The sequence below is a fragment of the Muscardinus avellanarius genome, assembly GCF_963383645.1.
Source record: "Muscardinus avellanarius genome assembly, chromosome: 12".
Classification (NCBI taxonomy): domain Eukaryota; kingdom Metazoa; phylum Chordata; class Mammalia; order Rodentia; family Gliridae; genus Muscardinus; species Muscardinus avellanarius.
The window spans coordinates 4,910,887-4,933,989 of NC_137798.1; the positions used below are offsets into that span (position 1 = coordinate 4,910,887).

A 23,103-nucleotide genomic window follows, 5' to 3' on the forward strand; every position below is an offset into this window, starting at 1 on the left:
TGTATTACCTCCTCCAGAACACTTATGTGAATTAGGAAATAAAGTACAGAATAATATGAGTATAGCACAAACTACAGAAATGCATAATATTAACATATTACCCAGTGATAAGGGTAATGGAGATGAAGTAAATGAAAATCCTCAAAATGAAGCTGCAACCACCTCTGTACCATTAAAGATGGTTGTTAAAGATAAAATGAGGAGGTGTTCTTTGGGAATCTTTTTGCCCAAATTGCCAAACAAGAGAAATTGTAGTGTCACTGGTACTGATAACCTGGAACAGATTCCAGCAGATACAATGGATTTAAGTCACTTAGAAACTCATCCAGTCTCCACCAAGGATTCAGGCATTGGATCTGTTGCAGCTAAACTGAACTTAAGTCCATCTCAATATATAAATGAGGAAAATCTCCCTATATATCCTGGTGAGATGAATTCCTCAGACTCTATTAGCATAGAAATTGAGGAAAAGGGTTTGATTGAGACATACCAAAAAGAGATTTCACCATCTGAACACAAAATGGAAGAAACCTGCAATAATCAGAAAAGAACCTGGATACAAGAAGATGATGACGATGATGTTCAAAATGAGAAAAAAATCAGAAAATGTGAGATTAAGCTTAGTGATAATGTACAGGACCAGGAGGTAAGTTCTGTCTTGAACTAAGGAATGTTCTTGAGTGCTATTTTTATTAATTTTTTTGGTGGTACTGGGGTTCCTGGAAACCCTTCTACCTCCAGGCTACATTCCCAGACCTATTTTTATACTTTTTAATTTGGAAACAGGGTCTCTTAAGCCAGCAAGGCTGGCTTCGAACCTGCGTGATCCTCCTGTCTCCGCCTCCCAGGCGCGGGGATTATAAGCGTGCGCCACCACGCCCGGCTGTTCTTGAGTTTTAGATATTTTTGAAACTTGTGTGTGTTCTTGAATTTTAATTTTATTCATAAGTAAGAACAAATTATTTTCACTTAAAGGGCTGGCAAATATTCCTGTGCAGAATCTTCAAGAATTTATTTACTAGGAGCTGGACTATTAAAAAAATTTTTTTTGGTACTGGGAATTGAACCCAGGGACCTCTGAACTACACCCCCAGCCTTATGCTATTTTTTATTTTGAAACGATCTCACTAAGTTGCAGAGGGCCTCACTAACATACTGAGGCTGGCTGTGAACCTAGAAATCCCTTGGTACAGCTAGACTTAAAAATAATTTATAGTGACAAATGGATACAAAAATTGAAATGAATAGTATAAAACTTAACCAAAGTTGAAATTGTATAATTCTTAATATTCCAACACCTCTGGTGATTTGTTCATGTTGCTTTGAGAATCTGTTAAGAGGATACTTGTAATTTGAAAAGTTTTCAGCGTGTGTGTGTGTCTGTGTGTGTTTGTGTGTGTGTGTTAGTAGGGATTGAACTCAGAGGCATTCTAGATCTAAGCTACACCTCCAGACCGATTTTATTTTTTATTTGGAAACAGGGTTTCACTAGGTGGCTGAGAGCCTAACTAAATTGCTGAGGCTGTCCTCAAAAATGAGATCCTCTTGTCTCAGCCTCTCAAGTACTGGGATTATAAGCGTGTGCCACCACACCCAGCCACTTTATTAGCATTTTAAATTTTGGAGGAGTAAAAAACCTTTCTGTTATGCACACTGCAAAGAGTTTGTCTAAATTTTCTTGGGTAATAAGGATATGTGGAAGCTGATACATACATGAATGCATAGTTCAAGTGAAGAAATACTGATTTGGAGGCTGGGCGCGGTGGCGCACACCTGTAATCCCAGTATTCGGGTGGTGGAGACCTGGGTGTCATGGTTGGCAGAGAGCCTCAGCTACTTAATGAGACCATTCGCAATTCAGTGAGACTCTGTTTCAAAAAAATACAAAGACTAAAAAATAGAATTGGGGGTGTAGCTTGGAGGTACAATGCCCTGGGTTCCATCCCCAGTACCCCCCCCCCAAAAAAAAAAAAAAAAAACTAGGTAAATTAGAGAGCAAAGCCTATTACTTAAACCAAGTTTTATAGGTAGGGAATTTTTTTTTTTCTTTTGTTGTACTGGGGATTGCATTTAGGGGCATTCTATGAGCTACAACCCCAGCCCTACCTTTTTTTTTTTAAACAGGGTCTCACTAAATTGTGGAAGGCCTTGCTAAATTTCTGAGGCAGTCCTTGAACCTGCGATCCTCCTGTCTCAGCCTCCCAAACACTGAGATTATAAGTATGTGCCACCACTCCCAGATTGGAAATAAAAATTTAAGTTTTAAGCCTGGTATGGTGGTTCATGCCTATAATCCCACTATGTGGGAGGCTGAGACAGGAAGATCACAGGTTTGATACCAGCCTCAATAATTTAGTGAGACTTTTATCAACTTACTAAAAACCTGTTTCCAAATAAAAATGAAATAGGGCTAAGAATATATCGTGGAGGTAGAATGCCCAGGGTTCAGTCCCCAGCACACACACCCTACCAGCAGAGCTTCAAGTACTTGGGAGGCTGAGACAGGAGGATTGCAGGTTCAAGGACAGCTTTAGCAACATACTGAGACTCAGCAACCTAGCAAGACCCTGTTTTAAAACCCAAAATAAGCCAGGTGTGGTGGCATAAATTTGTAATCCCAGTACTTGAGAGGCTGAAACAGGAGATTACAGGTTTGAAGCCAGTCTCAGCAACTTCCTGAGGTTTTCAGCAATCTAGGGAGATCTTGTTTCTAAGTAAGAAATAAAATTGGGCTGGGGTGTAACTCGGAGAAAGAATGTCGCTGGGTTCAATCCCTGGTACCCCAACAGATGTAAGTTTCAGAAGTTCATAGAATAAATACAAAGCTTAACCTGTTAAGAACCACACATAAGCCAGGCGTGGTGGCGCACACTTGTAATCCCAGACATTGGGAGGCTGAGAGAGGAGGATCGCATGGGTTCGAAGCCAGCCTCAGCTACTAGGTGAGGCTCTCAGCAACTTAGTGAGACCCTGTTTCCAAATAAAGTATAAAATAGGTATGGGAGTATAGCCTGGAGGTAGAAAAGCTTCTGGGTTCCACCCCCACTACCACATACAAAAAAAGGAAAGAACCACATAAGTAAACATAGAAGATAATTTCAGTGACTTCTAAGATGAGGTTATAAGGAAATAGTCATGAAGCTTTGAGAAATTAGTAATGTTAATAAAATTTAAATCTAAATAAATTTTGTTTGTGTGTGTGGTACTAAGGATGGGACCCAGGGGCATTCTACCTCCCAGGTATACCCCAGTCCTATTTTGTATTTGAAACAGGGTCTCACTAAGTTGTGGAAGGCCTCACCAAATAGCTGAGACTGGCCACGAACCTGCGATCCTCCTGTCTCGGCCCCCCAAGTGCTTGTATTATAAGCATATGCCACCATACCCAGCTTAATCTTACTGTATTTTATAAAAAGTCTTATTTTGTTTGATAAATATTATCAGCTATACTCTAGGCAGTATTTTTAGATACTGGGATTGCATCACTGAGAATATACCAGAAAATCTTTATTGGAATTTGCGTGCGTGTGTGTGTGTGTGTGTGTGTGTGTGTGTGTGTGTGTTGCTGGGGATTGAATCCAGGGGCATTCTACCTCTGAGCTACACCCCCAGCCCTATTTTTTATTCTTTATTTGGAAACAGGGTCTCACTGAGTTTCAAAGGGCCTCACTAAGTAGCTGAGGCTGTTATTGAACCTCAATCTTCCTGCCTCAGCCTCCCAAATGCTGGGATTACAAGCATGTGCCACCATACCCAGCTTAACCCTGAGCCCTTTTTTTGGTTTTGAAACAGTAACTCTAGGTTGCTGAGAGCCTTGCTAGTTGCTGAGGCTGTCTTCAAACTTATGATCCTCCTGTTTCAATCTTCTAACTACTAGACTTATAGGCATATGACACCATACCTGGCTCATTCTTCTCATTCTTTTTCTTTTCCTTTCTTTTTTTCTTCTTTTTGTTTGTTTGTTGTTGTTGTTGCGGTACTGGGGATGGAACCCGGGGGCATTCTACCTCTGAACTATACCCTCAGCCTGATTTATTTATTTTGAAATAGAGTGTCACTGAGTTGCAATGGGCCTCACTAAGTAGCTGAGGCTGTGGGGAACCACGATCCTTCTGTCTCAGCCTCCTAAATGCTGGGATTAAAAGTTTGCACCACCACGCTCGATCTTTTTTTTTTTTTTTTCATAGAACTTCTTTCTTTTTCTTTTTTTTTTTTTTTTTTTTTTTTTGCAGTACTAGGGATAGAACCCAGGAACACAGGGGCATTCTATCTCCCAGCTATATCCCAGCCCTATTTTTTTTTTTTTAATTCTTTATTTTGAAACAGGGTCTCACTGAGTTGCAGAGGACCTCATCACTAAGTAACTGAGGCTGTCCTCAAACTGTGATCTTCCTGTCTCAGCTTCTTGAATGCTGGGATTATAAGCATGCACTACCATGCTCAGCTTAATAGAATTACTTTTAATTAAAATTAAATTACTTTTAATTAAACATAGAAGCAACCTAGATTAATTCTTTATTGAAGTATTTCATATGAGTTGCACATTTTATGTTACAAGTAGTATTTCTGTTAGTGTTCAAAATTTAATCCTTATAAGTATATGGTGTCATAACTTTATTTTTATGGTTTCTTAATTGATAATTTCAGATTTTTGATCACCATACTGAAGGGGATATAGATAAAAATATTAACAGTGTATTAACAAAAAGCCTGAACAGGAGCCCATCTAGTTGCAGCAGCTCTCTGGATTCATTCAAGGCTGATGGAACTTCGCTGGACTTTAGCAGTAAGATTTTTCCTGAAGGCTAAATAATAGCTATCGTCTCCATCCTTGAGTAATTATAAATGTATTTCAATTGAGGAAATAATTGAATTTTGCATAAGCCTTATTGGGGCTTAAATAAGAGTAGATAAGTAAAACAGTATTTAGGGATTTTTTTTTTTTTTTTTTTTTTTTTTTGGTGTGTGTGTGTATGTGTGGTACCAGGGATGGAATACAGGGGCATTCTACCTGTGAGCTGTACCCCCAGCCCAATTTTTTATTCTTTATTTGGAAACAGGGTCTTACGAAGTTGCAGTGGGCCTCGCTAAGTAGCTGCGGCCGGCCGTGTACCCAGATCTCCTGTCTTAGCCTCCCAAGTACCGGGATTACAAGCATGTGCCACCATGCCCAGCTATATTCAGTTTATTTTTAATTCTTAGTTATTTTAGTGAATTGGGAAGTGTTCTATTAGAGAAGAATAGAGTTATTTCTTTCAGAGGCTTATAATTAGTAGAGAAACATTGAATGTATCCTTTAAACTGTACTATACTGTGCCTTGGTCAATAAATGACTGTATTCTCAGAAAAATCTAAATGACCAGCTTCAGGATCATGAATAACACAGAAATCTGAAAGATAAATAAAATTAATTGAACAATTTTATCACATGAATTTGCTTTACTTCTAGCACACCGCAGTAGTCAAGTGGAATCACAGTTTCTCAGAGACGCTATTTGTGAAGAGAGCTTGAAGGAGGTATGTTAAAAGGGGCATCCGACATCTGAGCTACACCCCCTGCCCTATTTTTTATTCTTTATTTTGAAACCGGGTCTCACTGAGTTGCAGAGGGCCTCACTAAGTAGCTGAGGCTGTCCGCGAACCACAATCCTCTGGTCTCAGCCTCCTGAATGCTGGTATTACAAGTGTGCACCACCATGCCCGCTTTTATTTTATTTTTTATTTTATTTTATTTTTGCAGTACTGGGAATGAAACTCAGAGGTGTTCTACCTCTGAGCTACACTCCCTGCCCTATTTTTTTATTCTGTATTTTGAAATAGGGTCTTACTGAGTTGTGGAGGGCTTCACTAAGTAGCTGGGATTATCTGTGAACCGCGATCCTCTCTAATGCTGGGATTTTAAGCATGCATCACTACTCCTGGCTAGTGAGACTCTATTTCAAAATAAAGAATAAAAAATAGGTTTGAGGGTATAGCTCGGAGGTAGAATGCCCCTGAGTTTAATCCCTAGTACTGCCAAAAAAAACAAAAAAAAAACTTCAGTAAAATCTGTTCATGGATAGCCTGCTAAATCTGGATAATTTCACAAATATATGCAAAATAGTTTAAGCGATTTGGAATCAAATGAGGTGGTTATAGTCAAAGTAAGCTCAACGTGAATAATCATGCAAACTTTTCTTTTCTCAGAAACTCAAAGATGGGAGAATAACAATAAGGGAGTTCTTTATACTGCTTCAAGTCCACATCTTGATACAAAAACCCCGGCAGAGCAATCTCCCAGCCAAAGTAAGTGCAGTTTCTTGTAAAAATAGTTATCATATAACACAGATAAAGTATATTATACTTTTTTATTAAATTGCAGCAAAGGAAGTCTGTATTGAAAAGAAATTTTTAAAAGGTGAAAAGAAGCAAATTTTCTACAGAAACTTTTTCTATAGTAGGTATATTTATGGTTAACATTAAAAATATGAATTTTTTTTGTGGTACCGGGAATGAAACCTGGGACCTTCTACCTCCAGGTTATACTCTCAGACCTATAGTGCGTGTCTGTGTGTGTGTGTCTGGGGATGGAACCCCAGGGGCATTTGACTTCTGAGCTACACCCCCTGCCCCATTTTTTATTCTTTATTTTGAAACAGGGTCTCACTGAGTTGCAGAAGACCTCACTAAGTAGCTGAGGCTGCCCGTGAACCACGATCTTCTGGTCTCCGCCTCCCGAATGCTGGGATTACAGGCGTGGGCCACCACGCCCGGCTCAGACCTATTTTTTTGTTCTATTTGGAAACAGGATCTCTCTAAGTTGCTGAGAGCCTCACTAAACTACTGAGGCTAGATTCAAACCTGCGATCCTCCCAAGTACTGGGATTACAAGCGTGTGCCACCATGCCCAGCTAGAAAAATAAGACAGGAGTGCTCTACCATTGAGCAATTTCTCTATTCTTCCTTTTTTAATTAATTAATTAATTAATTTTTTGTGCAGTACTGGGGATAGAACCCAGGGGCATTCTACCTCCGAGCTACATCCCCAGCCCTGTTTTTTTTTTTTTTTTTTTTTGGTGGTACTGGGGTTCCTGGAAGCCCTTCTACCTCTGGGCCACACTCCCAGACCTATTTTTTATTTTTGGAAACAGGGTCTCTTAAGCCAGCGTGGCTGGCTTCAAACCTGCACGATCCTCGGCTGGCTTCAAACCTGCACGATCCTCCTGTCTCCGCCTCCCCAGCGCGGGGATTACAAGCGCGCGCCACCACGCCCTGCTTATTTATTTATTTTTTTGAGAGAGGGTCTTGCTGAATTGCCCAGGCTAGCCTTGAACTTGCAGTCCTTGTGCTTCAGCCTCTTGAGTAGGTGAGATTTGGGGATTACGTTATATGCCAGAGAGGCAGGCAGAATTGATTATTTTGGTATGTATGTGTATGGTACTGAGAATTGGACTCAGGGGCATTCACCTCCAGCTACAACTGCAGCCCTGTTTTTTGTTTTTTTTTTAAACAATCTCACTCAGTTGCTGAGGGCCTCATAAAGTAGCTGAGGCTAGCTGCGAACCTGCAACATTCCTGTCTCAGCCTCCCAAGTACTGGGAATACAAGCATACATCACCATGCCTGGCTGCATTTTAAAATTTAGTTGTTTTTTTTTTTTTTTTTTTTTTTTTTTGGTGGCACTGGGGGTGGAACCCAGAGGCTTTCTACCTCCAGACTATACTCCCAGACCTATTTTATTTTTTATTAGGAAACAGGGTCTCACTAAGTAGCTGAGGCTGGCTTTGAATCTGTGTGATCCTCCTGTCTCAACCTCCCAAACATGGGGATTACAGGCGTGCGCCACCACGCTCAGCTGGCTGCATTTTTTTAAATTAAGAATTTTTTTTTTTCTGGTAGTACTGGAGATGGAACCCTTCTACCTCTGGGCTACACTCCCAGACCTATTTTTTTTAATATTTTATTTGGAAACAGGGTCTCTTAAGCCAGCAAGGCTGGCTTCGAACCTGCTCAATCCTCCTATCTCTGCCTCCCAAGTGCAGGGATTACAAGCATGCGCCGCCACGCCTGGCTAAATTAAAGACTTAAAAAAATTTTTATACAGGGTATTGAACCCAGTGACATTTACCTTCTTTTTTGTTTGTTTGGGGTTTTTTGTTTGTTTGTTTTGTTTTTGTGGTACTGGGGGTGAAACCCCAGGGGCTTTTCTACCTCTGGGCTATACTCCCAGACTTATTTTATTTTATTTGGAAACAGGGTCTCACTAAATTGCTGAGAGCCTCACTAAGTACCTGAGGCTGGCTTTGAACCTGTGCAATCCTATCTCAGCTTCTCAAGCGATGGGATTATAAGCATGCGCCACCATGCTCGGCCAACATTTATCTTCTTAGCTATATTCTCAGCCCTTTTTATTTTTCATTTTGAAACAAGGTCTCACTAAATTGCTGAGGCCGGTCTCAAACTATTTTAGTGAGTCTCCCTAAATTGCTAAGGTATGTGCCATCATACATACATTTCTCTCTTTCTTTCTTTTTTTCTTTCTTTCTTCTTTCCTTCTTTCTTTCATGGTACTCAGGATGAAACTCTGGGGCATTCTACCTCCAAGCTATATCTCCAGCCCTATTTTTTATTCTTTATTTTGAAACAGGGTCTCAGGGCCTCACTAAGTAGAAGCTGAGGCTGGCCAAAGACTGTATTCCTCCTGTCTCAGCCTCCCAAATTCTGGAATTACAAGTGTGGGCCACTACCCCCGGCTCTTTAGAAAGAAATCACTTCTAAAATAAAGCTGGGCGTGGTGGCACACACTTGTAATCCCTGCATTCCGGAGGCTGTGACAGGAGGATCATGCTGTTGCAACCAGCCTCAGCCAGTTAGTGAAGCCTTCTGCAACTTAATAAGACCCTGTTTCAAAAAAAGAATAAACTACCGCTGGGGGTGTAGCTCAGAGGGAGATTGCCCCCAGGTTCTATCTTCAGTATCACAAAAAATTAAAAATTAAAAGGACTGTAATGTAGCTCAGTGATAGAACATCCCTTGGTCAATCCCCAGTAACACTAACACACACACACACACACTATTCCATTTCTCTGTGACTGATTTTTTTTTTCAGTTTACTGTAAACACATCACCAACTCCAGAGGACCTGATGTTAAGGCAGTATGTTTTTGGACCCAAGATACAGATTTATAGAGAAGATTGTGAGGCTCTTCGCCAAAAGACTGAAGAGTAAGAAAGTTTTAATTATTTTTCTGTGTGGTTTTGTTTTTTATTTTATTTTTTTAATAAATAGTCTGTGTGGCAAAGTTTGAATTAGAATAACACTGGCATGGGAAAAAATTATGTAATTTATTGGCAGTGTGACATGTGTGAAGGAATTTGGCTTTGTAGTAAGACATGCTAACATTTAATCATGGCTAAAGCATTAGATGTGTAACATTGGCTAAATCATTTACAGTGAGGATAATAATACCTACTTAGGAGCTAAAAGTTAACAGTACAAATTGTATGCAACAGGCTTTCTGTATACACAACAGTTTTCCTGTTCTGTATACACCATTAACAAAAACTAAGTCCTCAATAAAACTGTAATTATCAGATTTTGATATCATAAATTGCAAGAGAACCTTCAAAATAAGATAATATCCTTTAAAGATGTATAATGTAGTCCCTAAAATCAAGATTCCCTTTGGATTCTAGTGTTATATATGCCCTTAATTTGCATATGTAAAAGAATATAGCTTTACTCAGAAAATAGGTAAAAGCTTTGGTATAAATGTTGCACACTGATTCAGTTCACAAATTGGATATATCTGGATTCCTTCAGTCAGATTAAAATTTACAATTCAAAATAATGTTGATGTCATACTTATTTAGGACTACCAATTAAACTTGAATTAATCTAACAAACAAAAAATCAGGGCCGGGCATGGTGGCGCATGCTATTAATTCCAGCATTCAGGAGGCTGAGCTTGGAGGATCTTAGGTCACTGACAGCCTCAGCTACTTAGTGAGGTCCTCTGCAACTTAGTGAGACCCGGTTTCAAAATAAAGAATAAAAAATAGGGCAGGGGGTGTAGCTCGGAAGTCGAATGCCCCTGGGTTCCATCCCCAGACCCGCAAAATAAATAAAGAAAGAAAGAATAAAAAATTGGGCTGTAGGTATAGCTCGGAGATAGACTATTCCTGGGTTCAATCCTGAGTACCGCAAAGAAAGAAAGAGAAAGAAAGAAAGGAAGGAAGGAAGGAAGGAAGGAAGGAAGGAAGGAAGGAAGGAAGGAAGGAAGGAGAAAAGAAAAGAATTAATGTAGTTTTAGCCAGGCGCAATGGCGCATACCTGTAATCTCAGTACTTGGAGTACTTGGGAGGCTGATAAGAGGATTGCAAGGGGTTTTTTTTTTTTGTTTTGTTTTTTTCTTTTTTTACTTTTGGCAGTACTGGTGTTGGAACCCAGGGGCATTGTACCTCCGAGCTAAAACCCCAGCCCTATTTTTTATTTTTTTAATTTGAAACAGGGTCTTACTGAATTGTAAAGGGCCTCACCAAGTAACTGAGGCTGTTCAAGAACTGTGGTCCTCCTGTCTCACCTCCTGAATGCTGGGATTACAAGCCTGCAACACCACTTCCTACTCTAACTACATTGTATCTCTTTTTTCTTTTTCCTTTTTTTTCTCTTTTGAAACAGGGTCTGAGTTGAAAAGGGTCTCACTAAGTATCTGAGGCTGTCTGCAAACTGCGATCCTCTGGTCTCAGCCTCCTTAATGCTGATATTAAAAGCATGCACCACCATGCCTGGCTTACCTCAAGTGTTTTTGATTTAGGACTTTGCATGTGTGTGGTGCTAGGGATTGACCTAGGGACCTCTCCCTCTGAACTATATCCTCAGCCTATTTTATTCTCTTTTTTTTTTTTTTTTTTTTTTAATAGTATAGAGGGTGGAACCCAGGGGCTTTCTCCCTCCAGCCTATCTTCCCAGACCTATTTTATACTTTATTTGGAAACAGGGTCTCACTAAGTTGCTAACAGCCTCACTCAGTAGCTGAGTCTGGATTCGAACCTGTGCGATCCTCCTGTCTCAGCCTCCCAAGCGCGGGGATTACAAGCGTGCCACCACACCTGGCTTTTATTCTGTCTGTCTGTCTTTCTCTCTCTCTCCCTCCCTCCCGCCCTTCCTTCCTTCCTTCTTTCCTTTCTTTCTTTCTTTCTTTCTTTCTTTCTTTCTTTCTTTCTTTCTTTCTTGTACTGGGGATGGAACCCAGGGGCTTTCTACCTCCGGGCTACACTCCCAGACCTATTTTATATTTTATTTGAAAACAGGGTCTCATTTAGTTGCTGAGAGCCTCACTAGGTAGCTAGGCTGGCTTCAAACCTGTGCGATCCTCCTGTCTCAGCCTCCCAAGCACTGGGATTACAAGTGTGCACCACTACGCCCGGCTTATTCTTTATTTTTGAAGAAGGGTCTAACTGAGTTGCAAAGGGCCTCATTAAGTTACAGTAGCTTAGACTGGCCACAAACTGTGATCTTTCTGTCTCAGCCTCTCAAATACTGGGATTATAAGTGTGCGCCACCATGCCCAGCTCTTATTTCTTATTTGGAAACAAGATCTCCCTATGTTGCTTAGAGCCTCACTAAATTTCTGAGGCTGGCTTCGAACCTGTGATCTTCCTGTCTCAGCCTCCATAGTACTGGGATTACAGGCGTTGTGCAACTGTGCCTGGGTCAATCGCTATTTATTCTTTAAGTGTTAAATAGTCAGGCTGGCCAATTTTCTTGAGTGAATTTCCCCCTTTTAAATAGAAGTAAGTAAGTAGATCAGAGCTGGTTTGTTTAAGCTGACTTCTAAACCCTGTACTAATTAAACTTTTCTGTCTTTTAGATTAAAGGTTTCTTCATTGAAACAAGATAAACTGCTTGCTGATGTAAATAGGAACCTGTGGGAAAAAATGAGTCACTGCTCTGATGAAGAGGTACTTTTGTCTCATTTTCTACCCCTGCCCTATTCTGTATTCTTTATTTTGAAACAGGGTCTCACTAAGTTTGAGAGGGCCTCACTAAGTGGCTGAGGCTGGCTGCGAACCTGTGACCCTCCTGTCTCAGCCTCCCAAGTACTAGGATTACAAACATGAACTGCCACACCCAGCTTTGTCTCATTTTCTGAATGGTAATCAATACAGACCTTTTTTCTTCTCTCTGTGGTAGTATAGATTGAACCCAGAGCCAGTATACCTTCAATATTCTTTATTTTTTTGTTTGAAAACAGGGTCTCGCTAGGTTGTTGAGTCTAACTGCTTGTCGTGGCTGTCCTTGAATTTGCTATCCTCCTCTCAGCCTCCCAAGTACTGGGAGCACAGGCGTGTGCCAGCATACCAGCAATACAGACTTCTTCAGGAATGTTTATTGTGAAATCAATAACTGTTACTTGATAATTGGCAATGAGTTTTTTATTTTCTCAATGAATATGCCACTAAGGTCTTATTTAATTATACACAAGTAGTTGTTAATATGTGATCTTTTCATGCTGGGTATGGTCGCGCACACTTGTAATCCCCGCGCTTGGGAGGCTGAGACAGGAGGATCGCACAGGTTCGAAGCCAGCCTCGGCTACCTATTGAGGCTCTCAGCAACTTAGTGAGACCCTGTTTTCAAATAAAGTGTAAAATAGGGCTGGGAGTATAGCCCGGAGGTAGAAAAGCCCCTGGGTTCCACCCCTAGTACCACCCAAAAAAAAAAAAAAAATTTAATTAAAGGTAGCAATCAAAACTGAAATCTTTGATTCTGGGGTGTTTTGTTTGTTTTTTGGTGGTACTGGGGGGGGGTGGAACCCAGGGTCTTTTTTACCTCCAGGCTATACTCCCTGACCTATTTTATACTTTATTTGGAAACAGGGTCTCACTAAGTTGCTGAGAGCCTCACTAAGTAGCCAAGGCTGGCTTCAAACCTGTGCGATCCTCCTGTCTCAGCCTCCCAAGCGCGGGGATTACAAGTGTGCGCCACCACGCCTTGCTTGATTCTGTTCTTAGACAATTATATAGAATTAAATTGTAAGTGAGAAGTTTTCTGCCTCAGGAATCAGAATCTCAAATGGGCAAAACCTAGCACATTATTGCAGAACAAACCTCCCTAGACTTTTTCCCTTTCCTGTCTAGTATGTTTTAGTGTAATTTTTTTTTCTTCCTAGTACTGGGGATGGAACCCAGATTCATTCTACCTCCAAGCTACACCTCCAGCCCTATTTTTTATCCTTTATTTTCAAACAGGGTATCACTGAGTTGCAAGGGCCTCCCTCAATAGATAAGGCTGTCTCAAAACTGTGATCCTCCTTTCTCAGCCTCCCAAATGCTGGGATTACAAGTGTGCGCCACCACACCTGGCTAGTGTAACGTTTTCTTTAACCTTACCTTACAGCTGAAGGCGTTTGGAATTTACCTTAACAAAATAAAATCACGTTTTACCAAGATGACTAAAGTCTTCACTCACCAAGGAAAAGTGGCTCTGTACAGCAGGCTGGTGCAATCAGCTCAGGTAATTTCAGGCAGTTAACAGCATAGAAGAGCTATTAAAGTTACTTTATATTGATTGTGGAATATGAAGAATGTGATATGAAGGTATGTGATCAAGACTTTAGTAAAAATTTAATATTGCTCACAAGGAGTGAGGCTGTCAAAAGTGACAAATCTTGGCATCTCAAATAAGCTGGAATATATTTGCTAATTTGGGCATATGCTTCATCTCAAATATCGTCATCCATTATAGATATTGAAATAAAATATGTAGGATTCTTGTCTTCCATTGCAGGGACACTGAAGACTATAGCATTATCTTCTTCAGAATCCATATGCAGCTGTGTCTGTGTGTGTGTGTGCTTAAAGAAGCATTTTCAAAATGATCAGGCTTCACATAAAAATTTGTGATAAATAGTATGGAAAATGTCTGCAATACTGCCTTTTAGAAAAATATAAATTTTAGGCCGGGCGTGGTGGCGCATGCTTGTAATCCCGCGCTTGGGAGGCGGAGACAGGAGGATCGCGCAGGTTCGAAGCCAGCCGCGCGCGCTGGCTTAGGAGACCCTGTTTCCAAAAATGAAAATGTAAAAATAGGTCTGGGAGTGTAGCCCGGAGGTAGAAGGGCTTCCAGGAACCCCACCCAGTACCACCAAAAAAAAAAAAAAAAAGAAAAATATAAATTTTATTTTAAGAAAACTAAAATTAAAAATGATATAATTAGGCAGGCATGGTGACTCATGCTTATAATCCCAGCGTTCGGGAGGCTGAGACAGGTGGATCATGGTTCACAGACAGCCTCAGCTACTACTTAGTGAGGCCCTTTGCAACTCAGTGAGACCCTGTTTCAAAATAAAGAATAAAAAATAAGGCTGGGGTGATGCTCAGAGGTTGAATGCCCCTGGGTTCCAACCCCAGTACTGGGGGGGAAAAAAAAGATATATTTTTTGATGAGTATTATTGGACTGGAGAAAAATTTAAAGGTATTCTTTTTTTTTTTTTTTTTTTTTTTTCTGTTTCTTTTTTTATGGTACTGGGTATTGAGTCCAGCAGTGTTCTACCTCTGAGCTACACCCCCGGCCCTATTTTATTTTTTTTATTTGAGGCAGGGTGTCACTGAGTTGCTGAGGGCCTTCCTAAATTGCTGAGTTGGCCTCAAACCTGCAATCTTCCTCTCTCAGCCTCCCAAGTATTGGAATTGCAGGCATGTATCACCATACCTAGCTAAATGAAGGAAGTCTTTTTAACTAACAAATAATAATATCCTATATTCCATGGAACACATTTAGAAATACTTGAATAAAGCAAAGTACAGCCAAACACAGTTGTACTTGCTTGCCCCTGCTACTTAGGAGGCAGGAGGATTGCAAGTTGGAGGCCTACCTAAGCAACTTAGAACTTGTCTCAACCAAAAGGGAAGGGGATTTAACTCAGTGGTAAAGTACCCCTCATTTTAGTCCTCAGCACCTCTATAAATAGCTGAGAGTAGTGGCCCATGCCTGTAATCCCAATACTTGGGAGGATGAAACAGGAGAATCACAAGTTTGAAGCCAGCCTCAGAAACTTAGTTTATGTTTATCTGCTTTTTATATTTTTATTTATATTGAATTAGTTAGTTTTTTGTGGTACTTTGGATAGAACCTAGGGGTATTCTACTTCAGAGCTTTACCCCCAGCCCAATTTTTTATTCTTTTTTTTTTTTTTTTTTTTTTGGTGGTACTGGGGTTCTTGGAAGCCCTTCTACCTCCGGGTTACACTCCCAGGCCTATTATTTATTTATATATTTATTTATTTATTTATTTATTATTATTTTTTTTTAATTTTTTGGTGGTACTGGGGTTTCTGGAAGCCCTTCTACCTCCGGACTACACTCCCAGACCTATTTTTACATTTTTATTTGGAAACAGGGTCTCCTAAGCCAGCACGCGGCTGGCTTTGAACCTGCGCGATCCTCCTGTCTCTGCCTCCCAAGCGCGGGGATTACAAGTGTGCGCCACCACGCCCGGCTATTTTATATTTTTGAAAGAGGGTCTCTTAAGCCAGCACGGCTAGCTTTGAACCTGCGCAATCCTCCTGTCTCCGCCTCCCAAGCACGGGGATTACAAGCGTGCGCCACCATGCCCAGCTTATTCTTTTTATTCTTTATTTTGCAACAGGGTTTCACTGAGTTGTGGAGGACGTAAGTAGCTGAGGCTTTCCATGAACTGCAATTGTTCTGTCCTAGCCTCCCAAATGCTGGGATTATAGCATGCACTACCATGCCTTGCTGTTTTCTTATTTTTAGGTCCAGATTGATAATTTTTGTATGTGTGGTCCTGAAGATTGAGCTCAGGGGCATTCTAATTCTTAGCTACTCCCTTAACCCTATTTTATGCTTTATTTTGAAACAAGATCTAAGTTGCTGAGGGCCTCACTAAATTTCCGAGGCTGGCCTCAAACCTGTGAACCTCCTGTCTCAGCAGATTGATGCTTTGATACTCATTTTATGATTTGCCTCAGCTGGGGGTAGTGGCACATGCTTGGAATCCCAACATTTGGGAGGCTGAGACAGGAGGATCCTGGTTCATGGACAACCTCAGCTACTGTTTAGTGAGGCCCTTTGCAACTCAGTGAGACCCTGTTTCAAAATAATAAGAAATAGGGCTGAGGGTATAGCTCAGAGATAGAATGCCCCTGGGTTCCATCTCCAGTATCAGGAAAAAAAAAGATTTGGCTCTTTATGACCAAGATATAGCAATTATGTCAGTAGTTTGAACCAGTTATAAAGTTGTTTTGTTTAGAGGTTTAACCTTCTAATCTATAATATTTTGTATTTAGAATGAAAGGGAGAAACTTCAGAGAAGGGTAGATGAGATGGACAACATACTTAAGAAGATCAATAACTGTCTCACTGAAGTGGAAATAGGTGAAGTATTTCAAATACTCTTCTTTTAGGTCGAATGTTTAATTTTTTATTTTATTATGTATTTATGTATTTATTTTTGATGTACTGAGGATTGAACCCAGGGGCATTCTACCTCAGAGCTATACTCCCAGCTCTATTTTATTTTCTATTTTTTTTTTTTTTTTTTTTTTTTTTTTATGGTACTGGGGGTGGAACCCAGAGGCTTTCTACCTCCGGGCTATACTCCCAGACCTTTTATATATATATATATATATATATTTTTTTTGGAAACAGGGTCTCACTAAGTTGCTGAGAGCCTCACTAAGTAGCTGAGGCTGGCTTCGAACCTGTGTGATCCTCCTGTCGCAGCCTCCCAAGCGCGTGGATTTCAAGCGTGCGCCACCACGCCCGGCTCTTTATTTTTTATTTTGAAATAGGGTCTCCCTAAGTTGCAGAGAGCCTCACTAAGTAGCTGAGGCTGTCTGCGAACCTTTGATTTTCCTGTCTCAGCCTCCCAAATACTAGGATTACAAACATGTGCCACCGTGCCTGGCTTAATGAATTACTTTCAACTGATATGTTCTAATGGATGCTGTCTATATTTAGAAACTAAGAATTTGGAGGATGAAGACAAAAACAGTCCTTTGGAAGAATGGAATTCTGAAATGAGAGCTGCAGAGAGGGGTAACTGAGCTAATTAAGTTAAATGAAAAAAAGAAGTCCTCTGTTTTGATAGACTATTTTTGTGACAATATTTCAATGTGTTCTTTTTATATTTTGTTTTCATAGAATTGGAACAGCTAAAAACAGAAGAGGAGGAGCTTCAAAGGTCAGTCTTCATTCCAAGTGTTGGAAAATACAATGCTGAGCTCCCCAAGGCTAAATGGTTTCCTGTCTCTAGAGACTTAAAAGATTTAGGGAAGCCGGGCGTGGTGGCGCATGCCTGCAACCCTCGTACCAGGGAGGCTGAGACAGGAGGGCCCAGGTTCAAAGCCAGCCTCAGCTACCTACTGAGGCACTCTGCACCTTAGACCCTGTTTCAAAATAAAGAACAAGCCAGGTATGATGACGCACACTTGTAATCCCAGCCTTCAAGAGGCTGAGACTGGAGGATCACAATTCTGACAGCCTCAGCTACTTAGTAAGGCCCTCCGTAACTTAGTGAGACCCTGTTTCAAAATAAGGAAAAAATAGGGCAGGGGGTGTAGCTTGGAGGTCGAATGCCCCTGGATTCCATCCCCAGACCCGGAAAAAAAAAATTGGGCTGGGGGTATAGCTCAGAGGTAGACTGCCCCGGGGTTCAATCTCCAGAACCACAGGAAGAAAAGAAAAAAAAAGATAAAAAGACTTAGGGACATAAGGCTTAACTAAAACTAACTCAGGGCTTTTGTTTCACTTTGAATTGGACCCTAAAGGACATCTTAGCCAACAATATTTTCAAAGCTCTTACTGTTTACAGGGCATTAATTCGAAGCAGTATTTCTCAATTGAATATTGCCAGGATCCTTTTAAAGTAAATAGACCAAGAATTAAGCTGTTTTTATATTATACATAAATAACTGTAAAATAAGACGTGTGTGTGTGTGTGTGTGTGTGTGTGTGTGTGTGTGTGTGTGTTTAAAAAGGGTCTCACTGAGTTTGCAAAGGGCTTCACTATCCTTCAGTGTCAGCCTTCCAAATGCTGGGATTACAAGTGTGTGCTACCACGCCCAGCTCAAAATAAGACTTATATTTCTTAGGCATACGAATCTTACTAAATGAAATACAAGTTCTTAAAATACCAGTCAAATTTCAATGGTCATTAATTTAATAAATGGTAATGTTTGACTAAAATTTTTTCAAAGCTAGCAAAATTACTAACAAAACATAAATTCTACACCCCAGCCCCATTTTTATTTTATTTTATTTTTTTATTTTTTTGGTGGTACTGGGGTTTCTGAACACACTTCTACCTCCGGGCTACACTCCCAGACCTATTTTTATACTTCTTTAAATTTGGAAACAGGGTCTCTTAAGCCAATGCGGCTGGCTTCGAACCTGTGTGATCTTCCTGTCTCCACCTCCCAAGCAGGGGATTACAAGCATGCGCCATCATGCTCGGCCAGTTTTTATTTTGATACTGAGTCTTCCTAAGTCATTGTACACAAGCCTCGATACTTCTGTTCTCTGTGTGGTCTCCCAAGTACTAGGATTGTGAGTATACCAAGCCACTCTTGGCCACAAAGGATAAGTTCTATTTGGCTCTAGCAAACTGAACAAAATTAAAGGCAAGCAAATGTATAACATGTCTCAATTTTTTTTTTTTTTTTTTTTTTGGTGGTACTGGGGGTGGAACCCAGGGGCATTTCTACCTCCATGTTATACTCCCAGACCTATGTTATACTTTATTTGGAAACAGGTCTCACTAAGTTGCTGAGAGCCTCACTAAGTAGCTGAGCCTGGCTTCAAACCTGTGCGATCCTTCTGTCTCATCCTTGCAAGTACTGGGATTACAAGCATGTGCCACCATGCCCAGCTAATATGTCTCAATTTTAAAGTGGGCATATTTATGCTCTGTATAATGCTTATATTTTTATCACAAAAAATTAAAAAGTAACTAGGTGTGATGGCACATGCCTGCAATAACAGTATTTAGGAGGCCGAGAGGAGTGCAGGTTCACAGCCCCCTTTAGCAACTTAGCAAGGCACACACCTATAATTCCAGTACTTAGGAGACTAAAACATGAGGATCCCAATTTCAAGGCCAGAATCAGCAATTTAACAAGATCCTATTTCAAATACAAAAATAAAAAGGACTAGCAGTATAGCTCAATGGCAGAACACCCCTGGGCTCAATACCTAATATCCTCCCCCCAAAAAAATTTCAACTAATTCCTCACTGAAAACTATCAAATTTGTGACTTCTTGTCATAAACCTTTTTAAGAGTATGATTTATCTAACAAAAAATTATCTTTTTGTGAATACCTGGTTTTATTTCCAGAAAGCTCGTAGAACTGGAGGCACAGAAAGAGCAGACCCTTGCTCAGATAGACTTAATGCAGAAGCAAACTAATAGAACCAAAGAACTGCTGGGGCAATTGAGGTAAGCACACAGGCAGGCATCATTTCTTGTATTTTATCCTGTGCCATACTTATTGCCTGAAACTCCTGGAGTCTTGATATGTTGCTACAGGTTTCTTGAGAGTTGTTTTTGTTGCTACTTTGCTAAGACTGGCCTTAAATTCTGGAGCCCAAGCAGTCCTAGCTCTGTCAGCCTCCTAAGTAGCTGGGATGGCGGGCACTTGCCACGATACCCATCAGTTACTATAGATTTTTAAGCTATGATACAGTCCAGTTTCAAAAGGACTCAGAATTTCCACTGAGGTGAAAATATACAGGGTGGGAGACCTGTGGAATAATGTTAAAATATTTAACACTTTGCTCGGAGGTAGAATGCCCCTGGGTTCAATCCCCACTATGCCAAAAGAAGAAAAAAGAAAAGAAAAAATAAACTAAGCGTGGTGGCACATGCCTCTAATCCTAGTACTTGGAAGGTGAGACAGGAGGAGTGCAGGTTTGAAGTCATCCTCAGCAACATAGCAAGACTCTGGGCAAATTAGGAAGACTCTTCCACGCAAAAAATAAAAAGGGCTGGGGGTGTTGCTCAAAGGTAGAATGCCCCTAGGTTTAATTTCCAGTGCCAATCACACCAAAAACAAAACAACAACAACAAAAAACACCTTTTTTCACTTATCTCCCTCTAGTTTGTCGGAGTGGGATATCATTGAGTGGAATGATGAACAAGCTGTATTTACCTTTGTTTATGACACAATAGAACTCACCATTACCTTTGGAGAACCAGTAGGTGAGTAGCAAAAGTAAGATAATCTTGTATAGAAAATTAATGATATCCGGTGTGGTGGCACATGCTTGTTATCTCAGTACTTGGGAGGCTGAGACAGGAGGATCACAGGTTCACAGCCAGCCTCAGCTACTTAGTGGGGTCCTCCACAACTTAATGAGACCCTGTTTTAAAATAAAGAATAGCCAGTGGGTCGTGGTGGCACACACTTGTAATCCCTGTGCTTGGGAGGCGGAGACAGGAGGATCATGCAGGTTTGAAGCCAGCCTCGCTGGCTTAAGAGACCCTGTTTCCAAATTTTAAAAAAGTATAAAATGGGTCTAGAACTGTAGCCTGGAGGTAGAACGGTTTCCAGGAACCCCAGTACTGCCAAAAGACAGACAGACAGGCAGGCAGGCAGGCAGGCAGGCAGGCAGGCAGGAAGAAAGCAGGATGGAAGGAAGGAATGGAGGAAGGAAGGAAGGAAGGAAGGAAGGAAGGAAGGAAGGAAGGAAGGAAGGAAGAAAGGAAGAATAGCCGGGCATGGTGGCACATGCTTGTAATCCCCGCTCTTGGGAGGCTGAGACAGGAGTATTGCACAAGTTCGAAGCTAGCCTCAGCTACTTAGGCTCTCAGTAACTTAGTGAGACCCTGTTTCCAAATAAAATATAAAATAGGTGTGGAAGTATAGCCTGGAGGTAGAAACTCTCTGGGTTCCACCCCCAGTACCACCAAAAATAAAATAAAATAAAATAAAGAATAAAAAATAGGGCTGGGAGTGTAGCTCAAAGGTAGAATGTTCCTCAAAAAATAAACAACAACAACAGGAAAAAAACCGGAGTATAAAAAAGTGATGCTGTTATTTTTCTGGTTCTTCTTAGATGGTCTCCCTTTCCTGGACAAGGCTTACAGGAAGATTGCTGGCCTGAATTTTCAGTCTCTGTTAGATGGTAAGTTCAAAACATTTAGGCCTTTAAAAAATCTGTGGATGATTTCTAGGTATTAATTGTTTCTTGGTAAATCTTTCACATCCTAAATTAAATATAAACAATAATAATATATCCTTAAAAATGTATCCTAGAGCCGGGCTTGGTGGTGCATGCTTGTAACCCCAGCATTCAGGAGGCTGAGACCAGAGGATCGCAGTTCGCGGACAGACTTAGTTACATACTGAGGCTTCCCCATAATTTAATGAGACCCTGTCTCAAAAAAAAAAAAAAAAAAAAAGAATAAAAAATAGATAGGGCAAGGAGTTCAGCTCGGAGGTCGAATGCCCCTGGGTTCCATCCCCAGACCCGAAAAAAAAAAAGTATACTAGAGCTGGGCATGGTGGCACACACTTTTAATCCCAGCATTTGGGAGGCTTAGGCAGGAGGATCGCAATTCACGGACAACCTCAGCTACTTAGTGAGGACCTTTGCAACTCAATGAGACCCTGTTTCAAAATAAAGAATAAGCCGGGCGTGGTGGCGCAAGCTTGTAATTCCAGCATTCAGGAGGCTGAGACCCGAGGATCACAGTTCGCAGACAGCCTCAGCTACTTAGTGAGGCCCTCTTCAACTCAGTGAGACCTGGCTTCAAAATAACGAATAAAAAATAGAACAGGGGGTAGAGCTCGGAGGTCGAATGCCTCTGGGTTCAATCCCCAGACCGGGGGGGGGGGGGGGGATAAAAAATAGAGCTGGGGGTGTAGCTCGGAGGTTGAATGCCCCTGGATTCCATCCTCAGTATTACCAAAAAGGGGGGGGTGGGGACATGTTCACTATCACATGCCAATAATTTCAGTACATAGGAGACTGAGACAAGAGGATCGCAGGTTCAGTGCCAGCCTCAGCAATTTAATGAGGCTTCAGCAACGTAGTGAGACCCTGTTTCAAAATAAAAAAGGGTGGGGGTGTAGCTCTGAGGTAGAACTCTCCTGCATTCAACTTCCAGTACCATAATAAACAAATAAAATGAAAAGGGCTGGGGAATGCGGCTCAGTGGCAGAGCACTCTTGAGTTCTAGTACCAAAATAAACAAACAAAAAGCCAGTGCATTAGATATAAAATTGATTGCGCAGTATTCTAAATATAGGGTGAATTTTATTTTTGGTTTATTGTAGTCCTACATCTTAATGGAGTACAAGATGGTGGAGGCATACATGCACACATCACCCAATTGGCCTTTGCCCAATTCCTGCCCCATTGCCTCTTCCTCCCTTGGTGAATCTTAAAAGAAATACCTTTTTTATTATTATTATTATTATTATTACTAGGTCTTGAGCAGTGATTGATAATAGTATAAAACATTACCAATATGAGTAGTTACTCTATATCAATCATGTGTGTTAAATGTCACAACTAATACTCCAATGAGGTAAGTATTATTTCCCGTTTATAAGTTAGAAAACTACAGATCAGAAAAAGTGTTTTGCACTTAATCACTTCGTACAGAAAGCCTTTTTTTTTTTTTAAGGTGTTGGGTATTGTTTGTTTGTTGCTTTTTTTTTTTTTTTTTTTTTTTTTTTGTGGTACTGGGAGTGGAACCCAGAGGCTTTCTACCTCCGTGCTATACTCCCAGACCACTTTTATATTTTATTTGGAAACAGGGTCTCACTAGGTTGCTGAGAGCCTCACTAAGTAGCTGAGGCTGGCTTAGAACCTGCGCGATCCTCCTGTCACAGCCTCCCAAGTGCGGGGATTACAAGCGTGCGCCACCACGCCCAGCCACTCCCAGACCTTTTTAATACTTTATTTGGAAACAGGGCCTCACTAACTTGCTGATAGACTGTTTTAAAATAAAGAATAAAAAATAGAGCCGAGGGTGTAGCTCGGGTGTAGAAAGCCTCTGGGTTCCACCCCCAGTACCGAAATAACAACAACAAAAACCCCCACACAACTCAATAACCCTAGCCCTGTGTGACGACACAGGCTTGTAATC

At 40.9% G+C, this 23,103-nt stretch overlaps 1 protein-coding gene across 1 annotated transcript in view; it reads left to right on the forward strand.

Moving 5' to 3' along the window:
• Positions 1-79: 79 nt before the first annotated feature.
• LOC308271549 (outer kinetochore KNL1 complex subunit KNL1-like) overlaps positions 80-23,103 on the forward strand; it is a gene marked incomplete at both ends in the record, with an annotated part of 28,239 nt that continues 5,215 nt past the window's right edge. The window contains 13 exons of the mRNA XM_080707950.1: positions 80-646; positions 4,648-4,786; positions 5,450-5,517; positions 6,187-6,285; positions 9,089-9,204; positions 11,853-11,943; positions 13,382-13,498; positions 16,294-16,381; positions 16,967-17,044; positions 17,150-17,193; positions 19,346-19,443; positions 20,105-20,205; positions 21,063-21,131. Of these exons, the coding sequence (XP_080564076.1) occupies positions 80-646; positions 4,648-4,786; positions 5,450-5,517; positions 6,187-6,285; positions 9,089-9,204; positions 11,853-11,943; positions 13,382-13,498; positions 16,294-16,381; positions 16,967-17,044; positions 17,150-17,193; positions 19,346-19,443; positions 20,105-20,205; positions 21,063-21,131 (1,675 nt within the window). The remainder of the gene's footprint in view (positions 647-4,647; positions 4,787-5,449; positions 5,518-6,186; positions 6,286-9,088; positions 9,205-11,852; positions 11,944-13,381; positions 13,499-16,293; positions 16,382-16,966; positions 17,045-17,149; positions 17,194-19,345; positions 19,444-20,104; positions 20,206-21,062; positions 21,132-23,103) is intronic.